Source organism: Drosophila ananassae, chromosome 2L (assembly GCF_017639315.1).
Source record: "Drosophila ananassae strain 14024-0371.13 chromosome 2L, ASM1763931v2, whole genome shotgun sequence".
Lineage (NCBI taxonomy): Eukaryota > Metazoa > Arthropoda > Insecta > Diptera > Drosophilidae > Drosophila > Drosophila ananassae.
The window spans coordinates 2,766,879-2,783,778 of NC_057927.1; the positions used below are offsets into that span (position 1 = coordinate 2,766,879).

At 43.6% G+C, this 16,900-nt stretch overlaps 4 protein-coding genes across 5 annotated transcripts; 2 read left to right on the plus strand and 2 right to left on the minus strand.

The window, feature by feature from the left end:
* Window positions 1–420: 420 nt before the first annotated feature.
* Window positions 421–6,267, plus strand: LOC6500439 (GPN-loop GTPase 3). Its single transcript, XM_001953181.4, has 3 exons — window positions 421–570; window positions 630–1,288; window positions 6,023–6,267. The coding sequence occupies exons 1-3, from the start codon at window positions 526–528 to the stop codon at window positions 6,171–6,173; spliced, it is 855 nt and encodes a 284-aa protein (XP_001953216.1). The 5' UTR covers window positions 421–525; the 3' UTR covers window positions 6,174–6,267.
* Window positions 1,381–5,964, minus strand: LOC6500105 (glutathione S-transferase 1-1). Of its 2 annotated transcripts, XM_001953182.4 has the most exons (4): window positions 5,136–5,964; window positions 2,847–4,732; window positions 2,299–2,446; window positions 1,381–2,238 (listed from the first exon to the last, which is right to left on the minus strand). In XM_001953182.4, the coding sequence occupies exons 1-4, from the start codon at window positions 5,622–5,624 to the stop codon at window positions 1,678–1,680; spliced, it is 3,084 nt and encodes a 1,027-aa protein (XP_001953217.2). In that variant the 5' UTR covers window positions 5,625–5,964; the 3' UTR covers window positions 1,381–1,677. The 2 variants fall into 2 exon arrangements, with proteins under 2 accessions (XP_001953217.2, XP_014766382.1); XM_014910896.3 differs by lacking the exons at window positions 2,847–4,732; window positions 5,136–5,964 and adding an exon at window positions 2,684–2,800.
* Window positions 6,268–6,307: 40 nt separating the features above from the next.
* LOC6500441 lies at window positions 6,308–9,347 on the plus strand. Its single transcript, XM_001953183.4, has 2 exons — window positions 6,308–8,315; window positions 8,388–9,347. The coding sequence occupies exons 1-2, from the start codon at window positions 6,426–6,428 to the stop codon at window positions 9,243–9,245; spliced, it is 2,748 nt and encodes a 915-aa protein (XP_001953218.1). The 5' UTR covers window positions 6,308–6,425; the 3' UTR covers window positions 9,246–9,347.
* LOC6500104 (melanoma-associated antigen 9) lies at window positions 9,263–10,190 on the minus strand. Its single transcript, XM_001953184.4, has one exon. It carries the CDS (start codon window positions 10,071–10,073, stop codon window positions 9,369–9,371), a length of 705 nt encoding a protein of 234 aa, XP_001953219.1. The 5' UTR covers window positions 10,074–10,190; the 3' UTR covers window positions 9,263–9,368.
* Between the last annotated feature and the right edge of the window lie 6,710 nt (window positions 10,191–16,900).

Consider the following 16,900-nt stretch of genomic DNA (forward strand, 5'->3'; position numbering starts at 1 on the left):
TCAAGGGGGTGTTTCGAGTGATGACGTGATTGAGCGTTTTGATTGTTTGAGGGCCTAGTTGATCTATCAATTCGATCGTATGTAAATGAATGCCTTCTGTTGTGGTCAAAGATTTAATTAAATGAAGGCGGCAACAGCTGCAGCGGGCTATAAATCAAAGATCTAGATATCCCAGCATTCACAATCGGCTTTCTATTGGATTAGTTTTGTGAAAAACGATGTACGGCTGAAAGTTTAATACATTTTGCACATCTTGTAACAAATGCACTGTATTACTACATTTATTTGGAAGACGCCTAAATATAAGAAAGCAAAAAAAGAAACTCAAATATTTGAAGCTTTTAAATTTTAAATTTCTGTTTTTAAGTATGGCCAGACTTGGCCATGGAAGAAGACCTGCCAATGTGCTTTTAGAAAGTATGGCAAAATATGCCATAGCTTTAAGCGGATTGGCAACACTATATTTGGACCGCACGCTTCAAGAATTTGTTTTGCTTTTGGGAATTTCATTATTTCTTTCAAAATATGCGTTATGCACAAATAATTGTGGGGCCAGCTGGCAGTGGGAAGGTGAGACCAGTAACACATAGCCTTTTTTTGTATGATCTTGCCAACCAAAGTCTTTCCAGTCGACGTACTGCAGTAACATGCAACAATATGCCATGGACTCTAAGCGAAACATTCAGGTTGTAAACCTAGATCCAGCGGCAGAGCACTTTAATTACACCCCGCTCACGGATATACGGGAGCTGATCCACTTGGACGACGCCATGGAAGACGAGGAACTTCACTATGGCCCCAATGGAGGCCTCATCTTCTGCCTGGAATTCCTCATCGAGAACCAAGATTGGCTTAAGGATCAGCTGTGCGGCGGCGAGAATGAACTTATGGTCGGCGAGCCGGACGATGATTATATACTGTTTGACATGCCCGGTCAGATAGAACTGTTCACCCACCTAAAGATGGGCAAGCAGCTGGTGCAGCTGCTCGAGTCGTGGAACTTTCGGACGTGTGTAGTCTTTTGTCTGGACTCCCAATTCATGGTGGACGGTGCCAAGTTTATATCCGGCACAATGGCTGCGTTGAGTGTTATGGCCAACATGGAGCAGCCGCACGTCAACGTACTTACCAAGGTGGATCTCCTTAGCGCTGAGGCGCGAAAGCAATTGGAGCTCTATCTAGAACCGGATGCCCACAATCTCATGGGCGAGCTGACCATTGGATCGACCTTTGGAGAGAAGTATCGAAAACTTACAGAAGCGATAGGATCGCTAATCGAGGATTTCAGGTAAGCTATCCTGTTTTTTTCCTACCATTAGTTTTTAAGCTTTGGATTATGGGGTGATCTTTCCATTTATTGTGAAGATGATTAGATTTCAATCCGAGTTCTTAATTATTGCGTTTTATTGTATACATTTTAAAGGAAAGCGTGATACAAATTTCAATTGAAACATTTGGTGTATATTAAGGATGTATAGGTATATTTTAGTAGTCGGCTACTCAATAAATTCCGTTGATTTCTCTAAAACTGATCAATCATCGATGCTTACAATTTCGAGTCCAGCGCATAATAGTTTATAAAATTATATAAATGTAATATTATATATTAACTTCAAGAATTAAAGTGAAAATAATTGTACAACTTTGCTAACCAAAAAGGTCTTAGGTTCTAAGCATTTAGGCTTTTGTTTTGCGCGTCGGGTGAAATGGATGCTCCATTTGGGACAAGTCCGGAGGATTCTGCTCGAACGCGCTGATCTCCTGCATTCCGCTGTTGGCTATTTCCCACAACTGTGGATACTCCTCCTTGAAGGTGTTGTACCACTTGGCAACCGATGGATACTGCTGCAGATCGAAATCGATCGCCTCCAGGCACAGTGTAGCCGAAATAAGTCCAAAATCGGCAATGGTTAGGTTGTCGCCAGCAGCGTACTTGGTTCCCAATCTCTCCAAATACGTTTCGAACACCTCGAGGGCGTTCTGAACCTTCTTCAGCGACATGGGCGTACGCTCGTAGTCGAAGAAGATGGGCGCCATGCTATGGGCCGAGATGGGTGCATAGTAGAAGCCCATGTTAAAGCACAGCCGCTGGTTAATCAGGGCTCGCTGGTTAACTTCCTGCGGGTAGAGACTCGAATCCGGTGCATATTTATCGCACAGATATTGCATAATGGCGATACTCTCCGACAAATAAAATCCATCGTCATCCAGCACGGGTATTTCCTTTTGTGGGTTCATCTAAAAAGGGATTATTTCCATTAGTTTTTCATTATTTTCGCGACTGAACTATGGTTTTACCTTTGCATAATCCTCAGTTCGGTGCTCCAGGGCACAAAAGTCCACGTTGATCAGCTGGTATTGGATGTTCAGGGCCTTGAGGGTCATGCGAACGGCCAAGGAAGGCGGTCCATCGGATACGGCGTACAGTTTCATGGTGTATATGGGTCTGTGGGCAGCAAAAAATTTATATTAGGTTTGTGGTGAGCCTCTGGTTCGACCGGTTTACCGGCCCTCTAGCTCTAAAAAGTGAAAGCAATTTGCGTCTGGTCTCTCCTACAAATTTTTCTATTTTTGGTTCAATTTTTTCTCTTGTTGTCTTTTTATAAGTATATGAGTAGATGATGTGATGTGTTAGTTTCCTTCCCTGTCTGATATTTTATTATTAAATAAATTTTAAACCTACAAAGACGTTGTGCACTCGCGCAGCTCTGAAATTCCACTGACGAAGTTTGAAAAGCTCCCACAGATTGCAGGTGTTCATTTCAATGACAATTCAAGCGAGTTTAATTATTTAAATGAAGTTGAACGACTACAGAATACCCTGTTATATAGTTATTTTTACTTACTCAACTGAGCCGTAGCCATCTATATCATCGGCCGATTCCTCAACGACTTCAATGATGGCATCTGTGTTCTCCATTTCCATGTACTGCTGATCTTCCTCCAGAGGGATCTCCTCGCCGTCTGGCTCCATCTCATCCATCTCTATGACATCGTCATCCTCCTCTTGCGCTTCAAGCTTCGTGGAGGCTGAACTGCTGTTCTGGCTCCCAGAGACTCGTGGCTTTTTGTGCACCACAATATCGTTGCTGATGTTGGAGACATTGAGCCGCTCGATGGCCAAGTCGCCGTACTCCTCCTTGATTTGATCCAGGGACTTGCCAATGAAATGTAGGGGTCGGAACTTAAGCTTCTTGTTGTTCTTCTTGTTGATCTCGTTGAAGAGGCGTCGCTTGATGTCGTCCTCGCTGAACGGATGGCAGTGGTGGTTGTAGACACGCAACACGCGGATGGAGCCATCTTTTTGGGTGGCGGTCGAGATCCGACTCTTACAGTTGATCTCCGGATCGCGGCCCTTGATGCAAACCCAGTAGTTGCGCGATATGACTCCCCGGTTCTTGGCGTGGTAGATGTAGCCATCGACGCAGAGCAGCTCGTGCCCCTTGGCCGAGCGCAGGGTGCAGATCTTGGTCAGATCCATATCTGGTTGAGCGCCCTTAACGGGCTCCACCACTTCCCTTTTCCTGCGGATGTTCGTGATCTCGGGCTGAGGCTTCGGCAATGGCGTCGACGTGTTAAGCCCCACCAGCGCGTCTGGTAGAATCTCTATTTTGGCACTTATGTTGTCGGATCCATCCTTCATGTACTGAACAATCATGTTGGCTTTGGCTTCTGGTTCCATTTTAATGGCTCCGTCAATGCCAATGACCTTCTTCATCACCACATTGCTCGTCTCCACTTGTTCATAGCTGCCATCGATGCTAGCGTCCGCTTCGAAGGCGTCTCCCGTCTGACTTGTTGCATCCTCGTTGCTCTCATAGGCCACTTCCACCTCGTGATCCGTCTTGACCTGCTTTAGGTCATTGTCCAGCTTGGCCTGTTGCTTGAGGCGACGCACGATCTCCTTTAGGTCCGGCAGATGGGTGTGCTCCCCGTTGATGCGCAGCACCAGAGGGCCGTTCTCCACCGGATCCAATGTGATGCGAACGTGGCAGGTGTTGATTTTGTCCCGTCGGTTGATGCACGTGAAGAACATGTGGCCATTGGACCTGCTCTGGGAGTCGAAATGGTACAGGTGTCTGTTCAGGCACAGCACCTTCCGTCCTTTTGCCGAAGGCAGGAAGCTGAACTTGGTCAAGTCGGTTTCCGTAAGCGGATTGTATCCGGGAGGCGCCTCATAGTTGGCAATTACTTGCAGAGCCGCCGGCCACTTGGACTCCTGCTTCGGTTGCTCCTCCACTTGGGACACCATCTCCATGAACTGGTTGTCCTGGACTTCGGCCGACTGGGTACCCTCAGCTCCTACATACACATCGTAGTTCTCCTCGCATTCCTCGATTATGATCGATTCCAGATCATCGCATCGCTGTCCCACATCATAGGAGTTTTCGGGATCAAAGTACTCCAGATTGGGGCACTCGGATAACACTTCGGCTGTCTGCTCATCCTCCACCAAGACAATCTGGTGCTTGGCGAACATGTGCATCAGCTTGGTGGCGGAGTAGTGCGGGTGGATGTGGGCATCTGTTTCCAAGGCGTGCAGCCGATGGGATCCTGTCAGCGTCGCTTCCGTGCAGATGTAGGCTGTGCACTCTATGTCCCGCTTCCGAACGCACGTCCATCGATATACGTCGCCTCTGTAGGACTTTCCGTCCAAATAGTACAAGTGGCCGTCGATGCACACCATCACGCGACCATCTCGTCGTCTCAGCATGAAAATACGTTCTTTATCCTTTAAAAATAAGGAATTAAAATTAAACAGGGTTTAAATATATAAGAATTGTACAAGAAGACAACAGGAAGAGGGAAATCCCACCATATCTTGTCCCTCAAAGCATATGTTAGATTGGAATTATTTTTTTTATCCCTATATTTGTATCCTATATCCTGTTCCCTGTGTCATTAAAATCCTGGAATGAATAACCTCTAGTAATGTGACCATTTTTTGGTAATCTTGGAAAAGGTATTTTGGAAAAAACTATCCATATTTTAGTCATAAAATGAAACCAATCCCTAAAAATTTACCCTATCACCCGCTTGAACTCTGCCCAGCCTAGAAAAAATATAGTCTAGCCTCGTTTCGTATTAAATTTATTAAAATGCTGGATGCTAGCTACGAGATCCAGCAGACGCACCTCAAAGTCCAGCTGGAATGAGGCCTCCAGGGCGGCGTTGTCAATCCCGCCCTGGATCCACTCCGGCGGATTCATGCCCTTGTTGGCCCGCTCGTACAGTCGCGCCCGTTTTGGCTGGGTGGTGCTGTAGGCGTCGTCCATTTTCATAACAGATAGCCGCTTGCGTTGGGCCACCTTGTTGACTTCGTGGTCGCTGCAACGTGGATGGATGTGTGGTAGAATCACTTCCACCACTACGTGATCCTGCTTATTCATGGGATTGGGAAGAATGGTGCATATTCGGGATTTGCAGGGAGTGGATCGGTCTTTTCGCCGGTTGCATAGCCATCGGTATGTTTTGTCTTTGCCGATGCGATCGAAGTGGTACAGATAGTCGTCCACGCAGAGCATGTCAACGCCCTTGGCGGACCGCACCACGGACACCTTGGTAAGGTCCATGCCATGGTCCTCCAGAGATTCCATCTTCTGTTTGACTTCGAATCCCTCCATATGTTTCGGCGTTTTTAGCGTTTTTCGATTTTCCAGAAAAGTGTTTCGTATCGTAAATTAGGCGATTTTGTGTGTGTGGCTTTAAATTTGTTGGTTGGGATTTTTGGTGGTATTTCATCAGCTCTCCGGTTGCGCGCCTTTCCGCCCAATCACCGTAAACATTAATTAGGACACTGATAGTACACGTTTCAAATCACTTTATAATGTTTATATTTGGTTTTTCCTTCCAAATTAATAACACAAGCACATTTTTTTCTGCGACGCGATGAAATAATGCTTTTGTGAGAATACCAGGGCTGCGAGCGTTTTGATGGCGTTGGGGTTGCCACTTGTCAACTCTATTCTAATGTTTACAGAATATTATTAATCTGTTTTATATTTATATTTTTATTTTGCAGTTTGGTCCGTTTTTTTCCTTTGGACTCGCAGGATGAGGAAAGTATTGGCGATCTCTTGCTCCAAATCGACAATGTATTGCAATACGGGGAAGATGCTGATGTCAAAGTAAGGGACTTTGATGAGCCCGATGAAGAGGAAAGGGATACATAAAATATATATTTATTTTTAAGCCGTTTTTATGTTGTTGTAAGCCTAAAGAAAAAGGATAATTTATGAGAAATAAATACATTAAAATAGAATAAAATATTTGTGATAAATAGCTGGCTTTTCAGCCCTGGCTGCAGCGTTGCCACCCATCTGCACTTTTGCAGCTCTGCTTCTATTATTTGAAAAACTGCCCTACGCGTTTTCGACGCTATAAACAAATAAGCAAATAAGACGCAATTCGATGCAAAATAAACCATGCAGGAGTACCCCAACGAGAGTCCCGTGGGTCTAACCATCAGCCAGGAAGCCATCACCAAGCGCCTGGCCGCGCTGAATCGATGGCAGGACGAGCAGAGGAGACTCTTGGCGGAGCGTCAGAACAATCAACGCATTTTGTTGGGCTTGGAACAGCGCAATATGTACAAAATGCTGGGACTACTGCATAAGGATGCGGATAGTCTGGAGAACAGCGCCCTGGAGAAAGAGGAGGTGGAGGAACCTTCCATTCAAATGCCGAGACTAATGGAGCACCCTGAAGATGAAATGAATGATGTGGAAAGAACCAGTCCTCGGGTGGCTAAACCGAAGCGGCCGTTTCTGCGGCGGGGAGAGGGTCTTAAGCAGCGGTTTAAAATCAATCCGGATGAGTTGAGATTGGACAATCTGCCACGCTACAAATACGCCAACGCACATCCTCAATATCGAATGCCGCCTCCGAAAAAAAAAGTTCAGAAAACGCGCAAGGAAGTTGTTCCTGTGCCTGCTGCCGCACCTGTCCCTGCCAAAGTTCCTGCATCTACTCCTAAAACCCAACCCCAACTCGACCTCAATGAACAGCGCTTCCAGCAGGTTCTCATCAGCTCCAATAACGTTTTCAGCTCGACGCCGGATCTTAAGTCTTCCCACATATCTTCCACCACAGCGTCTAGTATTTCCCCGAAAGTACGTTTTACAGAAAACCGGAACAAAGCAGGGCTAGCCGACGACGAAGCTTCTTCGGAGGCAAGTCCGTTAACAGGTGTTTGCTGGGCCCAGGTGCTGGATACTCAAAGAATTAAGCCAGTGCCCCTCATCCAACGGCGTTCAGCCCAAATCCGGGTAGAGGACGATAGCAATGTCAGTATCTTTGAGTTACTGGAGCAAAAGGCCAGTGAGGGTAACTTCGATATGAATTCCAGCTGCATACGTGCCTTTATGGCACGCAAGGAACAGCGTCGTAACCTCGCAGATGACTCTGATCAGATTGTGGTCACGCAGCAAGTAAGGCAGATGCGACTGCAGCCGGAGGTCGGGGAAGTAATTGTTCAAGAAATTCAGGAGGAAAATAAGGAGGAAAACGATGAAGAGTTGGAGGACGAAGAGTCCACAGATCAGACCATGACCATGACCCCAATTCAGGTGGGCAAAGCCCAAGTGCGAGTACGTTTTTCGGACTCCAATGACACCCACGAATACTCCGATGCCTCAACACTTAACGATGGCTCCAACATCCATCTCTTCGAGCAGTTTAAATCCGCTCTATTTCAGGCTCTGGAGCAGAAAAAGAAGGGAGCTGCAGGCAGCCAGCCGGTGCAGGAACCTCTCACCCAAGATCTTCAAGAAAAAGCGAACCTTGTACGCACGCGTCTCGAAGAACTGGAGGCTGAGGTTGCCACTTTCAAGGAGAAGAATGTTGAGCTTCTGCGTCTCAAGCAGCAGCACGAGCTGGAGAAGGCCAGGGTCGCCCAGGAACATCAGGAGGCAATGGAACGGGTCCACGATGAAAAAATTCAAGCGGAGATCTACCTCCACGACGAGCGAATGAAGATTGAGGAGGAGCGTCGGAAGTTTGAACAGCAGATGCGACTTCAAAAGAGCAATGCCAACACCAAAGAGAAGAAAGAAATAGCCGCTCTTAAGCAAGAAGTGGAGACGCTTCAACTGCAACTCAAGCAAAAGGAACAGGCTCATGTTTCTGCCCAAGCTAGACTGCGAGCTCAACTGCGAGCCAGCGAAAAGGAGCAGCGCAACTACCGCGACGAGATCGAACTGCTGGGCAGGGAAAACAAGCGCTTGGAACAGGAACTGATAAAAATCGGTCGCGAAAACAATAGCAAAATGCTGAAGGAGATTAACAGGAATATTGCCCGACTGGCTCCCAAAGTGGTGCGTAGGATACATATTGCTCTTTCAATAACCTTAGTTTAAAGTTAGTTCTTACTCTTCCTTATGCTTTAGTTACCTTCAGTTTCCGCTGCCCAACCTATGGATGAAAATGGACGTCGTACTCAGTCTTTGGATGGAAATGCTTCGACAGTTCAAGGGAAGCAACGGAAGTCCTCTGGTCGCCGCCAGAGTAGCGGCAGTGCTCAGGCGCGAAGTCGAAGCCGCTCTCTAGGCAGAGCCAAAAAGAAGCCAGAGGCGCTAGAAGAGAGTTACGCTTCTAGTAGCAGTTCTGTTGAGGTCGAAGAAGTCGAAGCTCCACCGGCGCCAGTTAATCCTCCTGCGGCTGCCAACTCCAGTACCGACTTTAAGCGTGAAATTGTGAATGCTGACGGGAGCAAGGACATTTGGTATCCCAACGGGAATCTTAAAAAGATGAGCGCCGATGGCATGAATGTTCGTATGCTTTACTTTAACAAGGACATCAAGGAAACGGATATAAGAGAGGGCACTGTGAAGTACTATTACGCCGAAACAAATACCTGGCATACCACATACCTCGATGGTCTGGAGATATTGGAGTTCCCCAACGGGCAGACCGAACACCGTCGTAAGGACGGAACCGTTGAAATTCATTTCCCCAACAATAGCATCAAAGTGGTGGATCCCAGCGATGCTGAAAAGCTGGAGGAATGGCGCTATGCGGATGGAACTCATTTGGTGCAATTGCGAAATGGCGACAAGATTCTAAATCTGCCCAATGGCCAAAAGGAGATTCATACGAAACTGAACAAGAGGAGGGAGTACCCTGATGGAACTGTCAAGTTGGTTTATCCGGATGGCAGCCAGGAGACGCGCTACTCCAATGGACGAGTGCGCCTGAAAGACAAAGATGGTAAACTCATCATGGACACTGACTATGCCAAGTATTAGAATAAGAGGGTATCCCATTTTTATCATTAAATATAGTTTTTAATTTATAAAATGTTTTTTGTTTTACTTATTTAACGAATCATTAAACAGCTATAATATATACATTTTTTATTGGATTTACTTTTAATCCTCCTGGTTGTCCAGATCTTTGGCCATCTTTAGGTGGGAGTCGAAGTTAATAGGATTCTGATTGAAAAGTCTGGACGCAAACTGGACGACTTGTTCGTAAGAGAACTCGGCTTTAGACCGCAAGCCCCAGAGGAAGTAGACCTTGGCGTCGTCGTAGGCACTCAGCTGGGAGCGTTCTCGCTTCAGGTACTGCTGCTTAACGAAAGTCTCCTCGATCAGCTTCCGAATGTTGGGTCCAAAGTATCCATGTTCCTCATCGACAACGATGTTCAGCATCTCCAGCATGCCGTACAGTTTCGTGTCTTCGATGCGGTTGCCGCGCAAAAAGATGTACATGAGGATGAGATATAGAAGCGTATACTGTGGCCGCTGGGCAGGAGTCAGTTCGTGAATGGAGGCCATCGGTGTCTCCGCAGTGCAAATAAACGTCTTCCCGGAGGCATCGATCGGTTTCAATATTATGCCAAATTTTCTGGCCAGCAAATTACCCACCAGTGGCAGGCGGCGTACCAGATCCCTTTTGTCTCCAACAGTGGCGAGTATGTCCTTTTCCTTGATGGGAATCTTTTCCGCCGAGTGATCCAGGATATAGTTCAAAATTCCGCGCACTTTGTCGTCTATTTCAGTAATGGGCTGCGAGCCGTCTGGCTCCCATAGGTTCCCATTTTGGCTTCTAGCAGCGCGAGATGTGCTAGCCATCTTAGCATCAAATTTTCCTTAATATTCGGGAAATATAATATTAAATGTGACAACAGGAAAATGCGAAATATTATTTTAAGAAGTAGTGTGACTGCAGATAAGGCGCTTAAATATACCAAAAGTCTAAAAGGGTTCTGCCAATCGATAACAATTTGGTATTTATATACCATCTTGGCGCCAAAATCAAATTTTTGAATAGCTCAATTGGCCACTTGACATTGTACTGCACTTTCGCCTGCGTCGTTTCCGTCCTGTCTCACTTGATTGTCGTTTTTGTGGCTTTCAAGTGCGAATGAGCACTTTATGCGCTCGTTAAATCGCACAAACTGGGCCAAGTGTGAGCCTGAGTGCCGACTTTAGTGGGTTAATATTGATTGATTTGGCTTGGCAGGGCAGCTTTCGTATTGTCTCTTTCGATTATCCTATTCAGTTTACGGCCAGCCGTTTAATTGAAATAATTTTCTATCGCTGGAATTTTCAATATTTTACAACCGAAAAGTATTAAAAACGCACTTTGGTGAAGACTCCTGAGGTGATGTGTTTTTAATTAAAATGGCAAAATCACGGCGACGTGAAGCAGCAGGAAGCAAACAACTTTCGAAACTAAACGCGAATGACATGCACGGTCAACATTCCCCACGGAGACTCAAAATAAACAGGCCTAGAGCAGAGCCAAACAAAACGAAATGGAAATGCATTTTGTGCAGGAGTAGGCACTTTCAGACGCAATCGCAGACGCAAACGGAGACGAGAAGGAGAATTGGCCTGGCCTGGCCAAACATATTTTATTGCCTTGAAACGTGTGTTTTAGGTGGCGGTGGCTGAGGTGGTTGAGGTGAAAACTAGTTACCTGCGCCTGCGTAAGCCGGCTGAAAAAAAATCCATAAGTGATAAATGTATAGGCGGAAGGTAGACCAAAGTTGACTGGCCAGGCGGAGCTGCTTTAATTGATTTGCCATTGTTCCGGCTCAAACAAAAGCCAGACTCAAGCCAAATCTCAGAGGTCAAAAATTTATGAGAGTCTTTTGTATTCGACCGAAATGGATATCCGTTGGCATGCGCAATTTTATGCTCGACCACTGGCTCTAATAACATAAGAATTTGCATACCACACCTGGCCAAGACAAGTGAAATGCCTTGGAGTCCAAAGAAACCGCGAGTGAGTGAGTCAACAAAGCGCATTGTCAATGCTTTGACTTTGACTTTCTACACACAGACGAACAGTTTTGCTTTCAAAATGGGCACTTGTGACGAAAACTTTGTCAACTCCAGCCCCAACTTTTTTATGGCCGACTAATTGTAGACACATCCCCGCCACTCAAAGTCGAAAAGCGAAGAAATGCTGTTCGTACTTACATTATTATACCGCCTGCTGAAAAGAAAGTCAAGGTCTTTGCCGAGAGACATGAGCGGTGAACTTGCTATGCAGCTTTTGGCATTTTAGTGGCCATAAAAAATTAGCAAAATGACATGAGCAAGCTATTTAGAATTTTCATGATAAACAGAAACCCATGACCAGCCAATAGAGTAACGACAACGGGTTTTTGTGCTCGTCGTGGTGGCAAAAACTATTAATAAATTAATAACAGAATCTCAAGAGAAGCCAACAAATACAAAACAAAAGTGTGCACAAAAAAAAAAGAAAGCTAACACAGGAATGTTGAAAGATTTTATGCTCTTTATGAACCGGGTTTATTGGTTTTTTTTAATGTTATTTTGTTAACCTATATAATTTTTTAAAAGATTTATAAAAAATGGATAAAGTAAAGTTACTAACGCTTCTTGATCTATAACTATTTATCCTTCCATCCATCCACTAATCTTTAAATATTCATATTATTATGATTTAGCAGTGGTATTTCAAAGGAAACATAAATATATATTATTTCCTCTTTTTTACTCCCACCTCTTTGAAAAAGCTAATAACCCCGTTTTTGATTACGCTAGAATAAAATCAAGAATCTAGCAACAATAGCCGGCTTTTGTTGACTCAGTCTGGTTGCGTGCTGTTCCCAAAAGTGGACTGCCTTCAGCGGAGTGGTTTGGCATTCTTGTCGAACGGTGGCTGCCGCTCGTGGCTGATCTGGCCGATCTGGCGATCAGCGATTGCTCCCGAGCAAAGACCGGCACATCGATTGGATTATGATTTGCACCTCTCCCGCTTCGCTTTTTCCCCAGCGACCAGTTCGCCGCTAAATGTCAATGGGGCTCACAATTAAAAAACTTGGCTATAGTCATTAGTCGGCTCGGATCTCAAAGTTAAGTTCTAAAACAAAAGACTTAGGCAACAAACTTGTTAGGCAGATGTCGCTGACTGCTCAATTAAGAGGTCAATTTATACACCCAGGCCATGGCCTAAAATGGACGAGCGGATTTTTGTTGCTTTTGTTTCTCTCTCGACCTTTAACACTTAATAAATTTCGATGCAAACTAGTTGGCAGCGCCAGCCCTGGCTGATAATCAAATTAAACGCTTATCAGTTAGTTTGGCAAACTGCTGCAACAATCGCCGCAATTAAAGACAGACAAATGAGCAATGACTTGACTGACTCCACTTGGGGGCCAAGTTCATTCGTGCATATCGAATCGCGTATACGCACTGTGTGCTCGGTCGGCCCACTGACGACATCGCGAATATAGGGGGTCTCACAAATGGTTCGCATTTGTACAAAAATAATTGATGGCAAAGCGGATCTAAGCCGCTTGAGAAAATGCGATTTTTGCATTTAAAGGAACTAAGATTTCGTTTATTCAAATTACTAATTTATGTGCGTTTCTAAATATTCACTTTTTTTGAAAATATTTGAAGGTCATCGGAAATCAGTTTATTTATTTCTATGCAACTTTGTGCGTCTTCCAACCTGATCATTTCGCCTTCGTGGCTTTTTTTATTGCTTTCAAGATTCACAATCTCTTGGTTTGCTTGCCATTCTAAATGGTTTATTAATTTTTATAGCTTTCGATGACTTTGAAGTGGGCTAGGCCAGCATATATCTGAAGCCCACATCGCCTTAGTATTTTTTTATAAACATTGGGTAATTATTAATTATGTCATAAATAGCCATGCCGTTTTGTAAACAATTAAGCGAAAAATTCAGTGTCTGCCATTGGTCGCGGATACCCAAATAGATCGAGACAACTTGGTCAAAATTAATGGGGTTCGGCTGACGCTTGAAAAATGCCCAAATAATGAGTCATTTAAGACAGTAGCTGGTCCACGTTCCAAAATGTTCCACGTAATTCTCCACGCCTAGCTAATGCTAAATAGTTGTTATATAGTACCCGGCGCCAGTTTAGGTTCATAAAAACTCAATTAGGGATTTCTCGAACACCATTTTTTTGGTGACGTTTTCGCCGCTTACCTTGTGAAGGTCGATCAACAACTTTTAAAGCCACCGTATCACACGAGGCGAAATGTGAATCACATTTTCGCATTTTGTATGCAGCCGGCGACGTTGTCACAACAGCCTTGAGCGCCAAACACTTTGCATGAGAGAGCGGACCCAAAAATAAAACACAAACAATATATTGTTGCATAAATCTTGGTCGGCTTCCTGTGTGAAAAACTTTCACAAGCCATTTGCCAAAAGCAAGATTTTATAATAATTATTATTGAGCTGGGTGTCATGTTATACATGCATCAATTTTATGGATTTTATATCGCAAATGGTGTTTACCTAACAAGAGTCATGTGAAGATCTGCAGTTTGAAGTCATGGTCAGGGTCGGTCGGTCGGAAGCTGTCAACGATTCAGATTAATCCTACGCATAACTACTCATAAAACAGCTATAATAAATATTTATAAAAGTGTTTATTTTATGTGATCAAAAAGATACATAAAATATTAATTATAGCCTACCAAATTTATGCCTTAGAATTAGCAGTAACAATTCTTATTTTTCATTCTAAGATTTATGTTTATGATTCTCCAAAGGCAAGTTGTAAATTTATTAGAAGTCAAGCTTAAAGAATTCCCAGGGTTTTGAGTCACTTAAAAATACCCCTATATATATGTAGGATTATTCAAAGAAATGCTGCTAAGCCAATTTAAATCCCGCCAGAGAAGATTATGCATCCGAGTGGCCCGACCTATGATGTCATGTCTTCGAAATGAATTTTTCGGTTATTTTTGAGCTTGAGCTTGGGTTTTGTTTTCTGGTTGTTTATCAGTATCTGGGTATCGGTCCAGCAGGCGCAGCGGCCTTTTTGAACGCATTTTATTAGCTTGGTTATATACGCATATATATATGAATACATATCCAGGCTTTGGGCATATTATATGGGTATAGTTGTCTGAGCGGTGTCTGCATTCACAACCGGTGTGGCTGTCTTCGCACCGGCTTGGCTTTTGTTTGTTTTATATAGTCGCACATACTTACATATATGTGTGTACATACGAATACATATATCCCTCGTTCAGTCTCGACATGTCTGCATTTAAATGCATTTTGTGTATATATATAACACACAATATATGTGCATATGGATTTGCTTTACTTTTACTTTCATGTGCAACTGGTTGCTGACTGCAATGGGGAAGTGTTACCCGAGTGCTGGTAAGTGTGTGGGGGTTTAGTTTTTTATTTCAGTGTATGCGTTTTTTTTGCAGTCGACTGCAAAGAAAACGGTTTGTAAAGTGATTGTCAATCATTTTTGGTGGCATGTCGCTTAACTGCTTTGACAATAAAAAGCCAACAAAGCCCCACAATGGCAGCTGCTACACATTTTTTCGGGGCTTTGGCCACAACACATTGGCCGCCAGAGTTGGCTCAATTAAGCATTTAGTGCTTTTAAGCATTGCGAAATAATGAGGTAATAAATATCAATACATCCCTCTAAATGCTGCTTATTAGATTAATTATACTTGGTAGATCATTTTACTCAGAATCCCATTGCTCACTGATCATATCAGTGGATAAATTAATGGCGGGCTGAAATAAATTAATTTTAGTAATTCAAACAACGTTTATGCCCCACTTTTTTATCCTCTTATGTACCTGCTTTGATTTATTTGACTTTAATCATCCAATAATAAACAATAAAGCTTAGACAAAACAGACCCCGAAAATAAGCCAACAAAATATTGACGTAATATTTGGCTGCGGTGCAGAGCAAATTGGCTAAATGTTTCGGTGAACAAATAAGGAAAACTAAACCAATTTAAAGCGCACCGACTTGGCTGCTTTTATTTGGGTTTCGGTATCTTTTGAAACAGCCCCGAATCGAGATTAACTTGAATGAGATTTCTGGGTATTTCGTGGCCTTCGTTTTGCCAACTCTCTTTTAATTTTTATTATCGTGAAATTTTCATGTGTAACTCGAATGAAGACATTACAAGCCAAAACAAAAATAAACTGGAAAAACGAAATGAGAAAATTTTTGGCTTCTCCCATGTAACCGTGGAATGGCATCCAAAAAATAAATTTTTCGCGTTTTTATGTAAGGTGGAAATGGCTCTGGGATTTGATTTGGCATTTTCGCTAATTTTAAATTTAATTTCAAATTTCTATGTAGATTATACTCTTAATTATGCCAATTATGATTGAACAACTTTCCCTGCTCCTCATCTCCGATCGAGTTGCATGCGAATGGCTAAAAAAATCACACAGGTATCGGGTTTTAATTTTTCTCGGCCCAATGGAGGAGGGAAGTGGGTGCTTATCTTTGTGGCCATTTGAGTTGGCAAATTGGTTAAAGTAATCATGAGATATCTTTTGAAGTATTTTTGTTAATTAAATTTCGGAGTGTTTCCGATGGCTTACAAAAATAAAAAATAATTCAATTCACCTTAAAAAAAATTGCAAACGGTTGCCTTAGCTTCTAAAATATTGCCCCATTCAGAAATGGAGTGCATAAACTAAAGTTGCATTATTGTTACTATCTTTTTTGTTTGTTTTGTATATAATTCCGTGGCAGTAGCAGCCTCTCAATGACAGTGCGATAAGCTTTAAGAAAAAAATCCAACAAACAAACAAAAAGACAATGCAACATTGGCAGGGTTTGTGCAATGCCACAAGCTCAGATCTGCACTATTCTTATATTTTTGCATTTTTATTGTATATGCAACCACAAGAGGCACCGACAACAGCCCAAAACCCCAAGAGACTTGCTGCACATTTGATACTTTTTGACGGCTCCGAGTTGGTTTTGAGTTGGATTTGATTTGAGTGGCGCGAGTTCTTTGGGCACACATTTCTTTTGGCTGATGTTGTTGGCCAACTCAAGCCATTGATGTGTGCTGACGGTTTCTGGGCGCGTCTCCCGGCCAAGCCATTGGATTGATATTTGCATCGATGGCATTTGATGGCGGTTGATCAGCGGAATTCATATTTCGGGGAGCAGCCCCGCAGATAAGGCCTTGCGGATGATTTTGTGGGTAGTCGGTTATGTGGGTTCACAAATTGGAATTCGTTGTATTTTGCAGATTTTATCTGTCCCTGCCCCTGCTCCCTGTCTAAGGCACGGTTTAAATGAAGAGTCATTTTTTGGGAATTTTATTTACAAATACATGGGTGTTATCGAAAATCTGAAAATCTGTCTTAGAAAAGGTAAGACTTTTATTTGAAAATCGTACAAAGATCCGTTAAGAGGCTGTGATCCGAGGTATTTCTGCTATAATCTTATTCGACTTTTGGGCCCGTTCAGCGACCCAGACAAAAAGAAGTAGAAGAAGCCAGAAACCGAGACCGAAAACCGAAAACGTGGGCGTAATCGGAACAATGAATGCCAGCCTGGTCGGGCTTGGGGTTTTTCAATGAGTCGTACCTTTTCCCCGCCCAATCAATTGGACAGTTCGAATAGTTCGCTGAGTTCACTTGTCAAGGAATC